This window comes from Rhinichthys klamathensis, unplaced genomic scaffold, assembly GCF_029890125.1.
Source record: "Rhinichthys klamathensis goyatoka isolate OS25496 unplaced genomic scaffold, OSU_Roscu_1.1 h1tg000365l_1, whole genome shotgun sequence".
In the NCBI taxonomy this organism is placed as follows: domain Eukaryota; kingdom Metazoa; phylum Chordata; class Actinopteri; order Cypriniformes; family Leuciscidae; genus Rhinichthys; species Rhinichthys klamathensis.
Genome location: NW_026606874.1, coordinates 45,775 through 67,201, shown reverse-complemented (window position 1 = coordinate 67,201; position 21,427 = coordinate 45,775). Strand labels below are relative to the sequence as shown.

At 42.8% G+C, this 21,427-nt stretch overlaps 1 protein-coding gene across 1 annotated transcript in view; it reads left to right on the top strand.

The window, feature by feature from the left end:
- Positions 1-20,809, top strand: part of gse1b (Gse1 coiled-coil protein b) — a 93,320-nt gene extending 72,511 nt beyond the window's left edge. The window contains exon 2 of the mRNA XM_056233263.1: positions 20,600-20,809. Coding sequence (XP_056089238.1) covers positions 20,600-20,794 — 195 coding nt within the window. The 3' untranslated portion in view covers positions 20,795-20,809. The remainder of the gene's footprint in view (positions 1-20,599) is intronic.
- The last annotated feature ends 618 nt before the right edge of the window (positions 20,810-21,427 follow it).

Sequence of the window (21,427 nt, the reverse complement as noted above, 5' to 3'; positions counted from 1 at the left end):
CTAGTCGGTACGTGGGAAGCGGTCCAGACACGATGATCGTTGCCTCAGGCGCTGTGTTGCGTACCGCCTCGATCAGGCTCATGTAGTCCTTCTTCAGAACCTCCGTCTGCCGCAGCCTGACTTGTTTACTTAGGCGGGAACATGGTTCTACACTACTTATCAAGTCAACCCATGAATATTGATTTTATTTCAAATCATTTTAACCAGATCATATTCATTAAAGCTGCAGTCCGTAGCTTTTTTTGGGTTAAAAATTATCCAAAATACATATCTGAGAAAATACATGACCAGCCAGTGTTCAAAACTATCTGCTTGCCTTAGCTCGATTCAAAGCGGTAAGCTTGTAATAATGTTTTTAATTCCAGCGGTACTGGTGGATTTCCACGGGAGATTCGAGCATGTCCGTTCGGACTTCGGAGTGGCGCCGCTACAGAATAAAAGGGACTGCAACCGGGCCCATGCGAAAACAAGGATACATATCGGAAGGACATTACATGTAGTCACGCAATGCTGACGTTGTTAACATTAACAATTTGAGAACAAAGTATAATTTGCACGGTTTTGCGTGATATGATAAGTGATTTTTAGATATAATTAGCGCGATTTACTGCAATGTCAGAACCAGAACAAAAGTGGTTGTTACTTACTTGTTCAGATGACATTTTCCGGTGAAAATTATTATGGTGGTCATACTTCCAAAAAGAATAATCTGTGATTCTGAATGCCAGTATCCACACCGGCACGGTGACTGAAAGCTGCACACTCTCCTCAAACATTGTGTTCATCCGCGCTGTGACGTGCCGAGGCACAACTCACGTAGAGTTAATAATTCCGCGAATAACTGCAATTGAAGATTTCGAACAGAGATGGCGACAAAGAGGAAAAACTGCGGACTGCAGCTTTAATATTAATTTAGAATATAGATAAACCTTATATTACCGTAATGGACTAGATCTGTCCTATATGAAACCATTACTTTTTATTTTCTTTAAAAAAAAAACAGCACATTAATCTATCAATTTACAACTTGTATAATTCAAAGTGACATCAAAAACCACAAATCTAAGGCTAATAAATGTATGACACAATCAGCTGCTGGGTCATTATTTAGTAGAATTAAATAACATGTTTCTCTGTCTCTGCCATTCACTCTGAGTTTAAATGAGTGGACTGACTGAGTGCTGTCTGTCACTGCACTGTAAAATAATATTTTTATATTTTTATCGCAACTTTTTTTCTTTTGTCAAATAAACTTAAATTCATAAATGTTGTTCAGATAACATAATATTTTCAGTTTATGTGATTCAACTCATCTGTTTCTATTAACTAAAATGTTTTGTTTAAATGAACTAAAAATTTTAAGGCAACCGGTTAGGCTTCTTACTTTTTTAAGTTAAACCAACAAATAATTTTTACAGTGTGATTGTGCCTGTAATAATTGATGTGCATGACTCCAGGTTTTCAAATGACAACATTTTCTAAAGTATGCCTTCATGGGTATGAAGCACTACATTTTTGCTGTATTGTGATGAGCGGTGAATGCAGTAAAAACTTTTACAGTTAATGGGAAACCATCTTGTATTGCTTCCACATCACATTATGTAAACTGCATTTATGACTAAGAACTAAACAGATGTAGATCTATCATTTAATGCACACACCTCGTCCTCTGCTTTGATATGTTCCTCCATATTAAATGTGACAGAAAAACAGAGGGGTTTTAATAATAGAGAAACAAGTCTTGTCTGTGGTGTGGCTGTTGGCAAATGAGAGGTGCATGCTGGGAAGGCAACTGAACACAGTGGTTTTATTTACTCATAAATAAATAAAAATGGAAATGAATATTTTATGAAAACATATGAAATAAACATTGTATGTAGTATGTCTGAGGTCATTGAGTCATATAAAATATAAGTCATACACAATTTAATCAGACTTTAGAAAAGCATGATCTCATTGACATTGCTACTGTCATGTATGTATGTCAGAAATGTCATGTATTACCATGGTACATGTCCAAAAAACAAACAAACACGGTTGTAGTGGCCATACTTTTTAAATGTGTCCTTGTTACAGTGTAAATACACAAATAAGTACTGAGTAACACTAATTAACAAAATATACTATAAGTTTAGAGTTTGATTTAGTGTTAGTTGCCTGTAATAATGCACAATAATAAATACTTTTATTTCTAATAAAAGTCTGGGCCAGAGGGAGAAATGTGCTGCAGGAACAGGTAAACTGCAGAGATCAAGACAGAGCAGAACAGAGTCCAATATTACTAGACCAGACTATACTGACACTGACTAGAGTTACTAGTGTGAATAGACATGAGAAAATATTCTGACAACAAAATAGAGAAACAGAGGAGACTAAATAGCAGAACAAATGAGATAACAATCAGATGAGTGTGACTGCATGTGCCAATAGAGAGGAACCAAAACCAAAATTAGAGCAGAGAGAGAGAGAGAGAGAGAGAGAGAGAGAGAGAGAGAGAGAGAGAGGGATCAAACCCAGTTCCTGGCACTTGAACTGTTGAGCAATTGTTCAGCTGAACAAAATATTTGCAAAAAAACTTTCAATAGACAAAAAAATCTATAAAAAAGTTTTTTTTTTTTTTTAAATGTCAAAAACAGTGCATAAAAATTAAGTAATCTAGGAACCTCTCAGTCTCATTTTCATCCATGCAAAATTCAATATGGTGTCTACCCTGAGTCTGACTCAGGTCTATTGCCTGACAAGCTGCGGGGCTCATAAATATTAATCACATTGTCTGCGTTTACTTGAACTGATTTGCTGAAATCAACATGCAGACAATATCCAAGTTTCCATCCAGGTTTTGTGCTTAGTTATAGACAAAGAGAATATGCATAAAAAAAGTTTGCGAAATTTACTGTCTCCAGCCTGTTTCCATCCGCCTTCCAACACATTGTGTAAGTTATATTGTATTTCTAAAAAATTCTGCCCTTGAGCCGTTTACATACATCATTTTGCTTATATCACAAATTATATCGTATGTTGCATCCCAAATATTTGAGGAAATATTAGGAAATATCAGAAGACGACAGCGATATTGCTGTTACTTTTCTTTTTTGAGACAGATGCAGCTATAACCTAAACATTTTATTTGTGTATTTAACTTTTTTAAATGGTCTACGTTAGCTAACTGATGCTTATTCTCACAAATTCTCACCTAACAATTCTAAAATTCATTTAGAGCTTTTTGGATTTAACTCACTTCATTTTCCTAATTTGTTTGAGATAAAATTATATTACATATGAATAAATTGAATTTATAAAATTATATTAAGTGTCATGTTTGTGATTTTCATTTGTCATCTAGCCAGGACAGCTTCTGACCATAACACTCATGATTTTATGACATGATTATAAGTATTTTTCAGATAGGCCTACAGGTCACATATTATTTGTTTATTTTACCTTTCTTTTTGTCAGTTTTGGAAACTCCAACAGCCATCCTTCATTTGACAGATGCCCCATTTAAATTTTTTGACAAGCTGCAGGGATTTTCAAGACGCCACGTATATTTTCCTCATCCATTTGAAACAAAACTTTATTAGGCTATATTATTAATTTGTAGGCAATACATAATAACATTATTTTTATTAACAAGTGTCACTTCGGTTTGTTCTTCGTTATATAGACTAATTAGATCAATACTTGATCATCAAGCAATATTCAGAAACAGGTGCAGTTGTAGGCCTATTATTTTTCTGACTACATTTATTAGATTGTATTGAAAAGAATGCTTGCATAGGCATATTATTTTTTGAACGTGAGAAACAACTGCCTATTCCGGATTTATATTTTATATATAATTTTTGCAATTATATCACAATTTACAACTTAAAATATTTGCGTTAGAATAACGCAGCTTCACAGTGATAACATGAAAATAATACAAGAAGTATGTTTCTAGAAGAAAATTGCGTCATTGTCCACCTGAAGTAAGGCAGATTAATAATATTGCTGAATATTGAATGTCCCCAACTAAGCAAGCCAAAAGCCAAAGGCAACAGTGGCAAGGAACCAAAACTCCCATCAGGTGACAGAATGGAGAAAAAAACCTTGGGAGAAACCAGGCTCAGTCGGGGGCCAGTTCTCCACTGGCCAACGAACGAACAGTGTATGATTATGATTCAGGCAACATTACAGGTCAGAAGTCAGATTGGATCAGGACATTCACAATATTTATTCAGTTCCATCTGGTCGGAGTCATCACGCCAGTATTGAGACGAGTTTGTTGAGGTGTCCATGAGGCCTTCACAGGGCTGATGAGGCTGGCACTTCAGGGATGCGTTGTGGTCGTGTCCAGGTGCAGGTTCACCGTCTGATCTGGATCCGGCGGACTGCGGTAAACCTCGGGATAAACAGAGAGACTAATATTAGCGTAGACGGCGCCATCTTTCTTATGATGTACCAAGTACATCAGGATTTATGGAAAGTGTTCCTGGTTCCGGCTGATCTAAACTATGCAGTCCAACATTGAATTATAGAAGTTTATAATGTGTTATGTGTGTGTATGCTAGGTCAAAGATATGTGTTTTTAATCTAGATTTAAACTGACCCAGTGTGTCTGCTTCCCGGACAATGTTAGGAAGACTGTTCCAAAGTTAAGGTGCTAAATAGGAAAATGATCTACCGCCAGCAGTCGATTTTGATATTCTAGGTATTATCAACTGGCCAGAATTTTGAGATCGCAATAGACGTGAAGGACTATAATGCGTTAAGAGCTCGCTCAAGTACTGGGGAGCTAAACCATTTAGTGCTTTGTAGGTAGTCAGCAATATTTTAAAATGTATACGATGTTTAATAGGGAGCCAATGCAGTGTTGACAGAACCGGGCTAATATGGTGATACTTCCTGGTTCTGGTGAGAACTCTAGCTACTGCGTTTTGGACCAGCTGTAGTTTGTTTATTAAGCGTGCAGGGTGCTATTGCTATTAGCAACCATGCTAATGCTATTCCACTAATGCCAACATAATTTTCAAGTCTATTTAAAAGAATGTTGTGGTCGATAGTGTCAAATGCAGCACTAAGATCGAGTAACACTAATAGAGAGATACAACCACGATCGGATGATAAGAGCAAATCATTTGTAACTCTAATGAGAGCAGTCTCAGTACTATGGTACGGTCTAAATCCTGACTGGAAATCCTCGCAGATACCATTTCTTTCTAAAAAGGAACATAGTTGTGAAGATACTGCCTTTTCTAGTAATTTTGATAGAAAAGGTAGATTCGAGATCGCCCTGTAATTGACTAATTCTCTAGGATCAAGTTGCGTTTTTTTAATAAGAGGTTTAATAACAGCCAGCTTAAAAGTTTTCGGTACATATCCTAGTGACAAAGATGAATGGGCTATATGCACGCATAACTTCCGCGTTTGACGCAAGGATGCTCGTGCGTTTCAGGTTGGGGAGATTTAAAGCGGAGGAAAACCGAGGAAAACGGTATTATGGCAGAGTCTTCAAAATGTACTGTCCTCTCGTCTTTGAAATGAAACTTTAATACGTTTAGATGTCATTTTATATATAGTTATGTTTATTTAATATAATAAACACAGAAGCATAAACAAAATGAGGAGTGTCTGTTTTGTCTGTTTTTGTGACTAACGTTTCTTTAGTATAGCAATAGAGTATAAAAACCAATATAAATTCTCGGTATAGCATTGGACTCTACGATAGGCGGAAGTAATCCAGCATCCTTAGACCTTCACCGGAAATACCGCCGTGCATAGAGCCCATTAATGATATTAAGAAGAGGATCTATGACCTCTGGAAGCATCTCTTTCAATAGCTTAGTCGGTATAGGGTCTAACAGACATGTTGTCGATTTATATGATTTAACTAGTTTAGACAATTCTTCCTCTCCTATAGTAATGAATGGATGGAATACAAATGAATGAATTCTAACTTGCAATGTTTTAAAATAAAAGGAACATCAAATTATTATGTGTAATGAGGAGAAAAAAAGGCTATTAGACAAAATTACAAAAATAAAGATGAATGATGTTTAAGAGTTAACGTGTCTTATTCTTACCATATACCTATAATAATTTAAAAAAATGTATATACAATTTAATAGAAATGAATATAATATATGTAATGCACCTTTGAATTGCAGAGAAACGGTGCTTAAATTGGAGCAACACTACAAACGCGGACGCTGTGTATAGGCTATATGTGTCATGTGACACTACATTTATTTGTGTTAAGTCCTTTTTCTCGACAAAAAGTGTTGGCAAACTACTTTTTGTGACATTTGAAGTTTCGATATATACATTATGCGCTAAAGTTAAATGGAACGTGAACAGCTTAAACAACAAATAATACCAAATGATCTCCGTCATTTTTACAAACAAAAAAAGACACAAAGAATGGCCTTTACATCTAGTACATTGATTTTGCGTGGTACTCTATGTAGGCCTCCTTCTCCTTCTGTGTATACTTTGTTTTCCATGTTCTACTTCGTCTCACGAGCATGGATGGACTTGTGCTGTGCATGCACACTATCTAGTAGTTTGAACGTACAATCACTCTCACATGCACTGTTGTCCATGCACAAGTCTACTTGGATGCAAAAATCACCTACAGAGAGTGCATCAGAGAGAACTCTGAACCAGTTCAGTCCAATCCACCCCGCATGTGACACCCAATCTCTAAACATAGGTCCATGAGAGCCTTCAGATTTCTCACTTGCCATTGATGCCATTGAAATGAATTGGGTCTTTTAGAGCTTCTTGGACACAAGACACAGTGAAAATATATTAGTGCTAAACTTAGTCTCTAACTCTATCACTGCTAAGTGAAATCTATCAATTTACAAGCCAGTAGCTAATGACAGACATTTTTAGTTGCTTAACGCAAAATGTGGTTGCATATGCAGGTTTTGCATTGTAGAGTGATGATAAGTCAAAATGCTGCCATATTGGCCAGCTTAAACATTACTGAGTGCAACTTTAAACAATTATCAATCTATCTCATCTACAGGTAGAATAAATACTTGCAAGATAAATACCGCATATTTAATTTATTAAATTGGTTTTTAGTTACTGTATAGTTACTGCCCCCTTACAGGTGGCTCCACTAAAATGTGTGAAATGGCCTAATAATTGTTCAGCATTTGATGTTTTTTAAATAAAAAAAAATTGTTAAAAAAATGCACAGTGAACACTACATATTGAGCTTGAGCTTGGGAAAGGCGCTATATAAATTAAACTTATTATTATTATTATTATTATTACATATGGTTTCTGTTTAGTTGGCTGAAGGGTTTAAGTGATAGAAACCGGTTTTGCTTAGCTAAAGCAAAAATTAGAGGGAGCTTTGGGTGTGACAGACAGAAGTGTGTTTGCTGTGCTATTGGTTAGGTGGTGTAGTGTGAATCAACTGTCACTGAATCATCATCACCTCCCCTTAAATAAACAGCCTGAAACTGAACATAACCCTCATGACCTGGTGCACGCACACACACACACACACACACACACACACACACACACACACACACACACACACACACACACACACACACACACACACACACACACACACACACACACACACACACACACACACACACACACACACACACACACACAATGTTGTACTGTATAAATAGAGTATTTTTGTTTAATAATATATCCTAAATTATGCAGTGAGAGATATATTACATATTATATATAATGTGCTATATCCTGTCTCTTTCTCTCTCTCTCTCTCTCTCTCTCTCTCTCTCTCTCTCTCTCTCTCTCTCTCTCTCTCTCTCTCTCTCTCTCTCTCTCTCTCTCTCTCTCTCTCTCTCTCTCTCTCTCTCTCTCTCTCTCTCTCTCTCACACACACACACACACACATACGCTGGTCAGGGCCATGCAGAAAGGCAAGCGGTCAGTCGGTCAGCTCACACTGAAGTCCTGGTGAGGCTAAAAGTGCAAAACAATAGCACTTACCCTTTTCTTGTGTCTCTGAAACAGGGGTCTCTGAAAGCAGGGGCCGTTGAAAATCATGTCAGAGTGAGGGAGGGCAAGACTGTTTTAGTAATAATCATTTTTCATGACTGATCAAAACACCTTTCTATAAAAGTTGCACATACAGTAAGACTGATACGTGAATATCAATGTATAGACAGTAAAGGCTCTTTCACATCAAACATGAATATTTGGCACAAACAGGATTTTAAGAAACAATCGTTTCCTGTGGAGCATTTGCCCTTTTGTAGCGATTTTTTTTCACAATGAAACATGATGTAAATGCTTCTGAACTTTCATGGTTAAATTCCACAATGCAAAACAAATGCAAATGACTTGGCTTCATCGTATATATATTTCTTTCTCTATTTTTTGTTGTTTGCTCGTGTTGAATAAATCTTGCTGTTATTGGGAAATACTTATTCTGTCGTCTTCATCATCTTTGACCTGGGCCTGTGACAGTATTTTGGAAACTGCCCTACGTTCACATTTAGGATCATTCTTTCCACACCTCCATGTGTTAATGTATGGTTCTTGTTTAATATTCTCACTGCATTGCTGTAGTTGCTTTTTCAATTATTCACTTTTTCAATTATTTCAATTATCACAATTTCTGCAGAAGAGGGAAAAGGTGAGCGATCCAGGCACTGTGCTTTCAGACGAGTGAGTGTTTGTAAGATGGAGGAAGTTTCCTTCACCACTCACAGTCTTTAGTGTTTACCTGCTTATTTATACCTGCTGTTTATGAGCACTCTGTTTGGAGTTTGCATATGGAAAGCTGATATGAATGATGATATTACCTCTAGTAGCCTGAAATCAAAACGTTACTGCAAAATGTTCTGTTTGTCTGGGTGTAGTCCTAAACCAAAGCTGTCCACCCAGGGTTAGAGTGGAATAATTTTCATGATGTTAAGTTTTTTTTTTTTATTTAACGATTTGACGTACTCTTTGTAAAAAACTGTCATGATTCTGCCATCATGTTATTGATTATTCCTGGTCTTGTGGCAGGATCATGACAGAACCAATGTTTTGTGTACAAGCGCATGGCCAATTGTCAAGGCCATGTGCTTGTGTTGTCTCGTCTCTTTACCCCGCCCCCTTGTTATCCTGATTCAGTCTTTATTGCTTCACCCGTGTCACCTGTTATGTCTTGATTAGTCTCCTTATTTAATCCCCTTGTGTTTGCTGTCTTGTGTCGGTTCATTGCCAAACGTTACTTGTGAGTATCTTGTGAAAGTCTTGTCATTGAAAGTCATTGTAGATCTAGTCATTGTTAGTATCTCTCGAAGTGTTGTTTGTTTTTTAGTATTTTGTCAGTGTCGTTGTCTAGTTAGTCACCAGAGTCCTGTCTTGTTTTGCCCCCTCGTGGGCTTTGTTTTCCCCTTTTTGTCTTCAATAAATTGTGTGAAGAGCATTCAGTCTGCTTTTGGGTTCGTCAATCTGCACCCACGTAACAGAATGAACCGACCAATACAGAACCCAGCAGACAGTATGTCCTCCCTTATCGAACAACAATCTATGCTCCGGGAACAATGGTGGTCGCCGTCTGTCTCCTACCCGAAGAGTGGTGGGATTTCCTTTCCCCCTCCTCTGTCTGAACGGGAGGAACTGTTTCTTCGCCCATTCCGGGAGTTGGTGGAGCATCACTATCGGGGGGAGCTGCAGGCTTCTTCTACGGGATCTCCTCCTGCCTGTCTGCCGGTGATCCCGGAGGGTCGTATGTTAGGCGTCGTGACGCTTGGAGACCAGACTCATCCCACTTCGACTCCCGAGGCATCATCTGCACCCGCTGATCTCCGTGGCAAACGAGAGAGACGGCTGTCGTGGGAGTCGACTTCGGAGTCCTCTTCCGCTGAGACTGCAGTCCCGGCTGTACAGCCTCAACTGGTCACAAGCCCGGCTACGGCCTCTGCTCCGCGACCCAGGAAGAAGAAGAGGAAGAGGGGAGCCTCTTGCCCTCCGTCTCTCTCAGAGCCCGCTACTGCAAGCGCTGTTCCAGAGCCCGCTACTGCAAGCGCTGTTCCAGAGCCCGCTACTGCAAGCGCTGTTCCAGAGCCCGCTACTGCAAGCGCTGTTCCAGAGCCCGCTACTGCAAGCGCTGTTCCAGGATCTGCGGAGAGAGTTGAGGCCAACCTAGCCGCTAAAGATGTTCTGCAAGCTGTTTCTGCGCATCAGGAGATGCCGGTCATCATTGCGGCCAAGGCCCTTTCTAATTACCTGTCCCGTCTTGTCGCGATTCTTGAACCCCCTGTCTGTCCTGCCTTGTCCTCCGCATCCAAGCCTGTCCCTGTGAGCCCTGCACCCGAGCCGGTCGCCGTGAGCGCCGCACCCAGTCCTGCCCTGTCACCTGCCATGTCCCCAGTCAGAAGTCCCGTTACCTCATCCTCCATGTCCTCTGTGTCCCCTGTGTCTGAGTCTGTTGGTGCAGCATCCCCGACTGTTTCCCCGTTCGTCCCTGTCTCCACCAGCCCCCGGACTGTTTCCCCGTTTGTCCCTGTTGTCACTAGTCCCCGGACTGTTCCCCCTGTCACCACGAAACCCCGGACTGTTCCCCCTGTCACCACGAAACCCCGGACTGTTCCGCCCAAGTCTCGTCCTCGTGTGTCTTCCGCCAGACCTACCCTGAGTTCTTGTCCTCAGCCCTCATCCCATGGACCCAAGACCCCCAGTCCTCCCATCCACCCTGGACCACCCCCCATGAACTCTGTGTTTCCTCCACCTTCTTTGCCTTGTATGTTGTTTTTGATGTTTCACCCTAACCCTGTTATTGTTTATTCATGTATGCCGCTTTTAGTGTTTTCCATGTTTTGTTGGTTTTTGTCAATGTCTCGTTCCATCTTGTCTTGTGCTTAGTGTCCCTTTTGAGGAGCGTCTGGTAGCCGCTCCTTAAAGTGGGGGTTCTGTCATGATTCTGCCATCATGTTATTGATTATTCCTGGTCTTGTGGCAGGATCATGACAGAACCAATGTTTTGTGTACAAGCGCATGGCCAATTGTCAAGGCCTTGTGCTTGTGTTGTCTCGTCTCTTTACCCCGCCCCCTTGTTATCCTGATTCAGTCTTTATTGCTTCACCCGTGTCACCTGTTATGTCTTGATTAGTCTCCTTATTTAATCCCCTTGTGTTTGCTGTCTTGTGTCGGTTCATTGCCAAACGTTACTTGTGAGTATCTTGTGAAAGTCTTGTCATTGAAAGTCATTGTAGGTCTAGTCATTGTTAGTATCTCTCGAAGTGTTGTTTGTTTTCTAGTATTTTGTCAGTGTCGTTGTCTAGTTAGTCACCAGAGTCCTGTCTTGTTTTGCCCCCTCGTGGGCTTTGTTTTCCCCTTTTTGTCTTCAATAAATTGTGTGAAGAGCATTCAGTCTGCTTTTGGGTTCGTCAATCTGCACCCACGTAACAAAAACAACAACACTGTTTTCACAACCTTGCCCATTACCCCAATTTTGCTGCATGTAAAGACCCTTACTGCCATTCTGTCAACTTCTCATTGAGCAATGTAATAATGTTGCAATACATTGCTCTAAATATATTAAACTGTGTATATGAGAGAGTGAGTGAATCAATGGTTTCAGTTTGAATAGAACGGACAGATCAGAGTACAGTACCATTCTGGTGGAAAAGGGGTATGAGAGATCAGATAAAAGGGCAACAGTTTAGTGCAAGCACACCATGGGTGTCGCTGTTTTTTTTTTTATAGCCTGTAAAAAACTATCTTTATTTCTTCAATGTATTAGTAAATGTGGTTCTCAGACCAAAAAGATCTACTGAAGGTTTTTGTCCAGGGCTGGACTCATCAGTACCATGGATACTATGGTTTAAAATGTGTCTGTCTCATCTATCTAGTTACAGAAGCTTCTGCTGAACTTCATACTTCTCTCTGATAGTTCTTTCTGTACCTAGTCTTTCAGTATCTTACTTTCCTTTCATGGTCAGACAACATCTCATCAGCGCTCACATACTGGTGCTGTACAATATCGTACAATATCGACTATGTCTGTCTTGTTCTGATGGATCTAGGAGAATTCTGTCACATATCTAGTCTCTGTCACTTGAAAGATGAGACTTTCATTGTTCCCCAGAAATTAAAGTAAAGACTGCTGCTAAAAACAGTGGAGTGGCTGACAGGGCCCATTAGTTCTGCAAGTGTATAGTCATCATGTGGAGTTGCTAAGTATACTTGCAGCCTGACTAATATAGTATACTTCAAGTGTGTTAACAATTGATTTGTACAAAGTATATTTTATTTGTAATTAAATTGTTGTAAAGCATAACTTTAAGTGTATTTAGTGTACTTTTGCGTGCTAAATTGGAACAACTTCAAGTATACTTAGTATACTTTAAGTATATACCTGTGTAGGGACTTTTTACATGCTTGATTAGTGACATTAAAGTGTACTTTATTTGTGTTACAAGTCCATTACAAATTCATTACGAGTGTCTTCGAAACATACAAGCAATATAGGCCTACCATAAGTGTATATATATATATATATATATATATATATATATATATATACTGAATACACTCACCTAAAGGATTATTAGGAACACCTGTTCAATTTCTCATTAATGCAATTATCTAATCAACCAATCACATGGCAGTTGCTTCAATGCATTTAGGTGTGTGGTCCTGGTCAAGACAATCTCCTGAACTCCAAACTGAATGTCAGAATGGGAAAGAAAGGTGATTTAAGCAATTTTCAGCGTGGCATGGTTGTTGGTGCCAGACGGGCCGGTCTGAGTATTTCACAATCTGCTCAGTTACTGGGATTTTCACGCACAACCATTTCTAGGGTTTACAAAGAATGGTGTGAAAAGGGAAAAACATCCAGTATGCAGCAGTCCTGTGGGCGAAAATGCCCTTGTGGATGCTAGAGGTCAGAGGAGAATGGGCCGACTGATTCAAGCTGATAGAAGAGCAACTTTGACTGAAATAACCACTCGTTACAACCGAGGTATGCAGCAAAGCATTTGTGAAGCCACAACACGCACAACCTTGAGGCGGATGGGCTACAACGCCAGAAGACCCAACCGGGTACCACTCATCTCCACTACAAATAGGAAAAAGAGGCTACAATTTGCAAGAGCTCACCAAAATTGGACAGTTGAAGACTGGAAAAATGTTGCCTGGTCTGATGAGTCTCGATTTCTGTTGAGACATTCAGATGGTAGAGTCAGAATTTGGCGTAAACAGAACGAGAACATGGATCCATCATGCCTTGTTACCACTGTGCAGGCTGGTGGTGGTGGTGTAATGGTGTGGGGGATGTTTTCTTGGCACACTTTAGGCCCCTTAGTGCCAATTGGGCATCGTTTAAATGCCACGGCCTACCTGAGCATTGTTTCTGACCATGTCCATCCCTTTATGGCCACCATGTACCCATCCTCTGATGGTTACTTCCAGCAGGATAATGCACCATGTCACAAAGCTCGAATCATTTCAAATTGGTTTCTTGAACATGACAATGAGTTCACTGTACTAAAATGGCCCCCACAGTCACCAGATCTCAACCCAATAGAGCATCTTTGGGATGTGGTGGAACGGGAGCTTCGTGCCCTGGATGTGGATCCCACAAATCTCCATCAACTGCAAGATGCTATCCTATCAATATGGGCCAACATTTCTAAAGAATGCTTTCAGCACCTTGTTGAATCAACGCCACATAGAATTAAGGCAGTTCTGAAGGCGAAAGGGGGTCAAACACAGTATTAGTATGGTGTTCCTAATAATCCTTTAGGTGAGTGTATATATTATATATATGTTTATTTTTGAAAGATGTATTTTTGGCGTTTTTGCCTTTTTTTAGAATAGGACAGTAGATAGACAGGAAGTGAGGTGGGAGAGAGAGAGAGAGAGAGAGAGAGAGAGAGAGAGAGAGAGAGAGAGAGAGAGAGAGAGAGAGAGAGAGAGAGAGAGAGAGAGAGAGAGAGAGAGAGAGAGAGAGAGAGAGAGAGAGTGAGAGAGAGTGGGGGGTGGGGGTGGGGGGGACAGGATCGGGTAAGGTCCACGAGCCGTGACTCGAACTCGGGTCGCCTGAAGCACAACGGGGCTGATAGCCCACGAGGCTATCAGCGCCGACCATAAGTGCATTATATTTGAGTAAAAAGTATATGCTCAGTAATACCTTTGGCTTATTTCAAATTCTACAAATTGCACACTTCTGTCTTCAATAACAAATGCACATTAATAGACAAATAATACTTAGCTATACCCTGTACAAAATACTATTGTATACTATGATGTATTTTGAAAGTATGCTTTCAATGCATTGTTACAATGATCATTTCATCACAGTTAAAATATACCTAAAATATATTTTTAATAAAGTGCTTTTAAAAAATAAACAGAATTTTCACTTCAAGTATATTTTTCTAAAATATATTTTTAGAAAATATACTAAAGTACAATTATTTTAAAGTGTGTTAAAAGTTGTATTGTGAAAATAGGTAAAAGCATGATGCTAATATACTTTTAATATAGTTAAAGATAGTAAAAAAATGTTGTTAGTATATTTGCAATGTACTATTGAAAAAGGGAATATATTTCAAACACAATAAAGTATTCTTTTTTTTCACAAGGGTATGCTTTTCCACTGCAGTTAGTACCGCTTCAAAGTGGGTGGGATTATGGACTGATTATTATAGTTGTGCCGCCTAACCTGCCGTGATGCTGCAAGCGGGTTTGGTGTCTCGTGACACAAATCCAATGACGCTGGTAGTGACGATTCTCTCTGACCAATCAGTGATCTGCAGTGTTTACACGTCACATTTTAGTTTTGGTACGGCTCGTTTGGAACCTCATCCAAGGTGGTACTATTTAAGTGAGCCGTAATGAGCCATACCATGTAGTGGAAAAGCACCAAAAAAGTGAGTCGTAACGAGCCGTACCATGCAATGGAAAAGCGCCAAAATGAAATAATTAAATAAATGAGCCAAATTTATTTATAAAGGGACACCAAACCAATGCCAAAGAACGTCTCAGGTTACGACTGTAACCATAGTTCCCTGAGAAAGGGAACGAGATGATGCGTCATCGACGCTTTGGGAACGCCCCCAGCGTGAATGCGTCTGAGCATCAATGTCAACTAGTCCAATGGAAAGAATGAGCGTCACGGGCGGGTGACATCATGACCAGGAAGGGATAAAAGCACATCCGGTGAAAATGTCGAAGCAAGCCGATCACAGGGATGCAGGAAGTATGGCAGGGTGACGCATCGTCTCGTTCCCTTTCTCAGGGAACTATGGTTACAGTCGTAACCTGAGGCGTTCCCTTTCGAGGGAACTCGCGATGCGTCATCGACGCTTTGGGAACGAGAATACCCAAAACGCCAGAATTCCAAGTACCTGAGTGTCAGTCTGTTGGAACTAAGCACTAAGCACCTGAGAACCTGGGGCAGCATCCAGGTCCAAACTGTAAAACCTGACGAATGTGAGCGGTGAGGACCAGCCTGCCGCATCACATACGTCTTGAAGAGAAACTCCAAATAAGAAGGCTTTAGAGGCCGCCATACCCCTCGTAGAGTGAGCTCTGACCACCAAAGGACACGGCTGGTCAGAGTACTCGTATGCAAGTGAAATAGCCTCAACTATCCACTTACTAACCGTCTGTTTAGAAGCAGGAAGACCCTTCTTAGGTGATCCAAAGCAAATAAATAACTGGTCGGACTTCCTCATAGACGATGTCCGATGAACATAAGTATCCAGTGCTCGCACTGGACACAAGAGGTTCAGCCTTTCCTGGTCCGCAGATGTAAAAGGAGGAGGACAGAAAGCCTGCAGCACGATAGGCCTCGGAATCAAGGTCGGCACCTTAGGGACGTATCCCTGTTTCGGATATAAGAATGTCTTGACCATCCCCGGTGCAAACTCAAGGCAAGTGGGGGAAACCGAAAGGGCCTGAAGGTCTCCAACTCTCTTAAGGGACGAAATAGCTAGCAGAAAGATAGTCTTAAGGGTAAGAAATTTCTCTGAAACCGAATCTAAGGGCTCGAATGGAGCCCTAGACAGGCCTTCTAGTACTATTGCCAAATCCCAAGCTGGCACCCTAGTGCGAGTTGCAGGCCTCAGCCTCAATGTGCCACGAAGGAAACGTGTAATCAGGGGGTCTCGACCCAACGATGTACCCCCCACCAGGGCGTGGTAAGCCACAATGGCCGCCACGTAAACCTTAAGTGTGGAAGGACATAAACCTGACGTAAAGCGCTCCTGCAAGAACTCGAGTACTGTGTTCACAGAACAGTTAACCGGATCCCACTGATGTCGGTGACACCATACAGAAAAAACTTTCCATTTCAGCGCATATAGTTTCCCAGTAGCTGGAGCTCTGGAGCTTAGAATGGTCTCAACAACCTCAGTTGAGAGACCACTCTCTATGAGTTGGGCCCCCTCAGAGGCCAAACCCACAGATTCCAAATCTCTGGTCGGGGGTGAAATATTGTGCCCCCGGCCTGAGACAGAAGGTCTCTCCTGATCGGGATCTCCAAGGGAGGACCGTCTAAGAGATGGATCAGGTCCGCAAACCAGATCCGACTCGACCAGCGTGGTGCTACTAGCAGTAGGCTTATACCGTACTGGCAGACTCGCTCCAGAACTCCTGGGAGCAGAGCAACAGGGGGAAATGCGTACAGACGTAGCCTCGGCCACGTCTGCACCATAGCATCCAGCCCCAGGGGGGCTGGGTGAGTAAGGGAGAACCAAAGTGGACAGTGCGTCGTATGCTGAGACGCAAACAGATCCACCTCTGCTTGGCCGTAAAACTCTTAAATTTTCTCCACCGCCTCGGGGTGGAGTCTCCAGTCCCCTGGCCTCAGCTCCTGCCTCGACAGGATGTCTGCCCCAATATTCTGGTCCCCAGGAATATACACTGCCCTCAGGGAGAGTACCTTCCCCAGAGACCACAGGAGGATCTGGTGCGCCAGCTTGCAAAGCGGACGCGACCGCAGACCCCACTGACGGTTCAGATAAGAGACCACCGATGTGTTGTCTGTACGGACGAGCACATGATGGCCCCTCAGGTCTGGGAGGAATTGCTTCAACGCATTGAAGACAGCCATCATCTCCAGGCAATTTATGTGCCAAGAAAGATGATGACCCCTCCACCGACCCTGAACCGAGCGGCCTTCCATTACCGCTCCCCAGCCGGTGAGGGAAGCATCTGTCGAGATCGCAACTCGATGGCAAAGAGCTCCCAACACCGGACCCTGGGTTAAGAACCAGTGTTTCCTCCATATAACCAAGGCACGAAGGCACCGCCGCGTGATCTTGATCATACGAAGTGGGTTTCCCCTCGGGGAGAACCCTCTGGTCCTGAGCCACCACTGCAAAGGTCTCATGTACAGCAGGCCAAAAGGTATCACGTTGGACGCTGCTGCCAAGAGACCCAACAGTCTCTCGAACTGTTTTACAGTGCGTGACTGGCCTAGCCTCAGCTCTTCTGTGGCTGCCAGGATAACAGCTACACGAACGGGCGATAGAGTGGCCGGCATCGTCACTGAATCCCATACCACACCAAGGAAAGTGGTTCTCTGTACTGGAGAAAGAACACTCTTCTTGGCATTGAGCCTCAACCCCAACATCTGCATATGAGCGAGAACGACACCTCGGTGCCGAACCGCCAACTGCTCTGATTCCGCTAGAATCAGCCAGTCGCCGATGTAGTTCAGAATACGTATGCCCTGAAGCCTGAGTGGGGCTAAAGCTGCATCTACGCATTTCGTGAACGTGCGGGGTGATAGAGCTAGACCGAAAGGAAGTACCCGATACTGGTATTCTTTGCCCCCGAAAGAAAACCTTAGGAACTTCCTGTGCTGAGGGAGGATGGAGACATGGAAGTAAGCGTCCTTCAGATCTATCGTGACAAACCAGTCCTCGGATCTGATTTGAGTCACGATCTGTTTGAGTGTCAGCATCTTGAACTTGAGTTTCTGTACTGAACGATTCAACAGACGAAGATCTAAAATGGGACGCAACCCTCCATCCTTTTTCGGAACAATGAAATAACGGCTGTAAAAACTCGACTCTCTGTCGGGTGAGTACACCTGTTCTATAGCTTCCTTTGCTAACAGGGCCTTTACCTCTTGCTCCATTACCAGAGCCTGCTCGGGATGCACTACTGTGAGCAACACCCCGTTGTAGCGAGGAGGACGAGAACCGAACTGGATTCTGTATCCTTTCTCTACAATCTGCAGGACCCAACGAGAAATATTTGGCAGTAGCTTCCACGCTGCCAGAACATCTACTAAGGGAACAAGCCTCTCGAGGCTGGTCTCTGGTGTTAACGAGACAGCCAGTTCTGGAGCCTGAAACATAATGGCAGGAACTACCTGAACTGGCTGCTCTAAAACCCCCCTCAGAGGGCGTGAAACCGATGCAGTGCCGCAGCATAGCATCAGCGACTCGCTGGAGACCGCTGCGCCCCGAAGCACCAAGGGTGACGGGGTTGGCAGAACGGTCCCATGAGGACCCCGAAGTGGAACGGGCACCGTATTCTGAGGTGTACACCGCTCCACTTCGGTCGGGGCCGTCCTCACAGGTCTGACGCCATTGACGTCAGGACCTCTTTTTATGAGCCGAAGTCTTCTTCGCCTGAAGAACGGTCCTCAGATCCGGCTTCGACTTAGAAGACTTCGACTGAGAGTGTTGCGCCTGTTTCCAGTGTTTATGTGGAGGTGCACGAGACGAAACAGTCTCTTTTTGTTGCGCACGATATGAGGAGCTCGACGGCTGGGGCTGCTCAACCCAGCAGCCCCAGGGGGCTGGACACGGCGAGGGAGAAACTTTTTAAACGCCTCCGCTTGCTTCTTTGACTCTTGAAATCTCTCGACGACCGCATTGACTGCGTCGCCGAAGAGACCAGAAGGCTCAAGCGAAGCATCTAATAAAAAAGCCCGATCTTTTTCTTTTATTTCGGCCAAATTTAACCAAAGATGCCTCTCAGTAGCTACAAGGGCTGCCATAGACCGCCCAATTGCTCTGGCGGTCTCCTTAGTAGCCCTGAGAGACAGATCGGTGGCCCGACGAAGTTCTCGAACCTCGTCAGGACCCACTCCCTCACTCCTATCCAGATCCCCCAGCAGGTCAGCTTGGTAAGCCTGAAGCACTGCCATAGTGTGCAGACATGCTCCAGCTTGACCTGCTGCCGTATAAGCTTTGCCCACTAACACCGAAGTTGCTTTAAGCGGTCTAGTGGGCAAAGCTGAGGCCTTCAGAGACGATGCTGGACCAGGTGACAGATAGCTCGCGAGCGTCTGTTCAGCCTGGGGCATCGCCTCATAACCGTACTCTTTCAGCCCTCTTATACCTGAATATAAATGAACTTGAGGGCTGAAAAGACGTGACGAGTACGGTTTATCCCATGATTTAGATAACTCGTTATGTAGATCAGGAAAAAAGGGAAGGCCCCGTGGTGGCGGTGATGTAGCTGAAGAAAGGAAACGCTCGTCTAATTTGCTTTTGGGACGAGCACCCCTTTTCTCAGCTGGCCATTCAATATTTAATTTTTCTACAGCCCTAGAGCTCCTCATATGCTGGGGAAACAGGTGGCGAATCTCTTTCCCCAGTGTGTGTGCTTAAACTGTCCATACTCATCGCATCAACCTCCTCAGAGGAAGAGCAATGAAGTAATGGAGGGCTCTCTCCCCGGGCGGAAGAAGCCGCAGAGCGGGCTTCCGACACCGGGGGGAGAGCACTGGATCCTCCGGGTAAGGAAGGAGAAAAGGCCCTCGGACCCGTCTCCAACCCCTCCGAAAGATCCTTTTGCGATCCCCAGGAATGCATTCTCCGTGCTGCCTCGGCAGCAGCGGGTCCTGCACCCTGAGGATCGTGAACCTGACCACTCTCGTCAAAGAGTGACAGGCGAGAACGGAGCATGCGAAGCGGAAGCATCTCGCAATGCTGGCACTCAGCCCCCTCGAAGGCTGAGACCGCATGCTCCATTCCCAAACAAATAACACAAAGCTCGTGTGTGTCCCCACCCGTTAAATAACGCGGGCAGGGAGAAGCACACTGCTTGTACATTTGTTTCGCCATAACTCTTCCAATATAAATGCAACAGACAACAATAAATAGACAGAGACAGAGTAACACAGATCGCTTGCTGAGACACAGAAGCTAATGCCGGCTTTCACCGGATGTGCTTTTATCCCTTCCTGGTCATGACGTCACCCGCCCGTGACGCTCATTCTTTCCATTGGACTAGTTGACATTGATGCTCAGACGCATTCACGCTGGGGGCGTTCCCAAAGCGTCGATGACGCATCGCGAGTTCCCTCGAAAGGGAACTAGCGCTGATGAAAGTCGAATGTGTTGTTGCCTTGCGTCGCCTGCGTCAGGGCAAAAAAGCAGCACTTGAACACACCAAGAGAACTACAGACAACTTTCAACTAACATGCGCTTTCTGTCCCTGCGTGTAAATGAGACAACTGTCTATTTCTGCATATACTGTATATATTCGTCTATATTCGTCATTCAAAAAGGAAAACCGACACTGCAATATCCTCTAAGAAACATTGATTCATATTATAAGTGCTACAAAAGTTTAGAATGCGCCCTTTAATAAGAAATACTGTGTTTCTTTGAATGTCTCACGCTTTAATTCAAAATGTTCATTGCAGGGTTTGTTGGTGGAGGAGACAGCCAGCAGCAGTAAGGATGAAGAGACCAGACCAGCAATAGTCACTGTGGCAGAGGTTGCAGAGCAAGACCACACTACATCATTCGAAACCAGAATGACCTCTGTCACCACCTCGCCCCTCTGCAGCCTGAAAGTGGAAAAAACAGATAGCTCAGTGACCAGTGAGTATTCATGAGTTAAACTATTCTTTCGTGAGCCTTTCTCTCATATTTAATGACTCCCTTAGTTTCTTGCTAGATATAGTAGATGTGGTGATGATGAAAAATGTTTTCTATTGTCTGCTTATACTTCTTTATTGCGTCTTTATCTCTATGTCTCCACCATGGAGTCAGGTGTGAGCCTAAGCTTGTTGGGTCTTTAAGTGGAGGATGTGATGCTAGCAGTGGGGGAACAAATTATTTGCAAAAACATAACATCAGTGTTAATGTTGCCCACCACAGTTCGGTACAGGCATCAGTTTTCAGAGTTCTCAGCTGGTCAACATACCATTATATGTAGGCTACGCACATACAACAAGCACATTTAGTCCAGCACACAGCATTGTTTGGGATGTTCAGTGAGTTCCATCGCAAAATGTACGTAATAAAAGCCAACCAATCAGGTTGTGAAAATATCCCTATGCCTTTAGGTTTGGTATCTTTAAGTTTGATGTTAAAATGCCAATGTGAACAATAAGCGAACCAGTACTTAATGTTTTTTTTTTGGACCAAACGAAACAAGAGAACCGAACTACAAGCGTGAACACACCCTTAGTTTTCTTTTAAGATGAACAACTAGTCTTCATGTTAAGTTTTTTAATGGGTTGTTT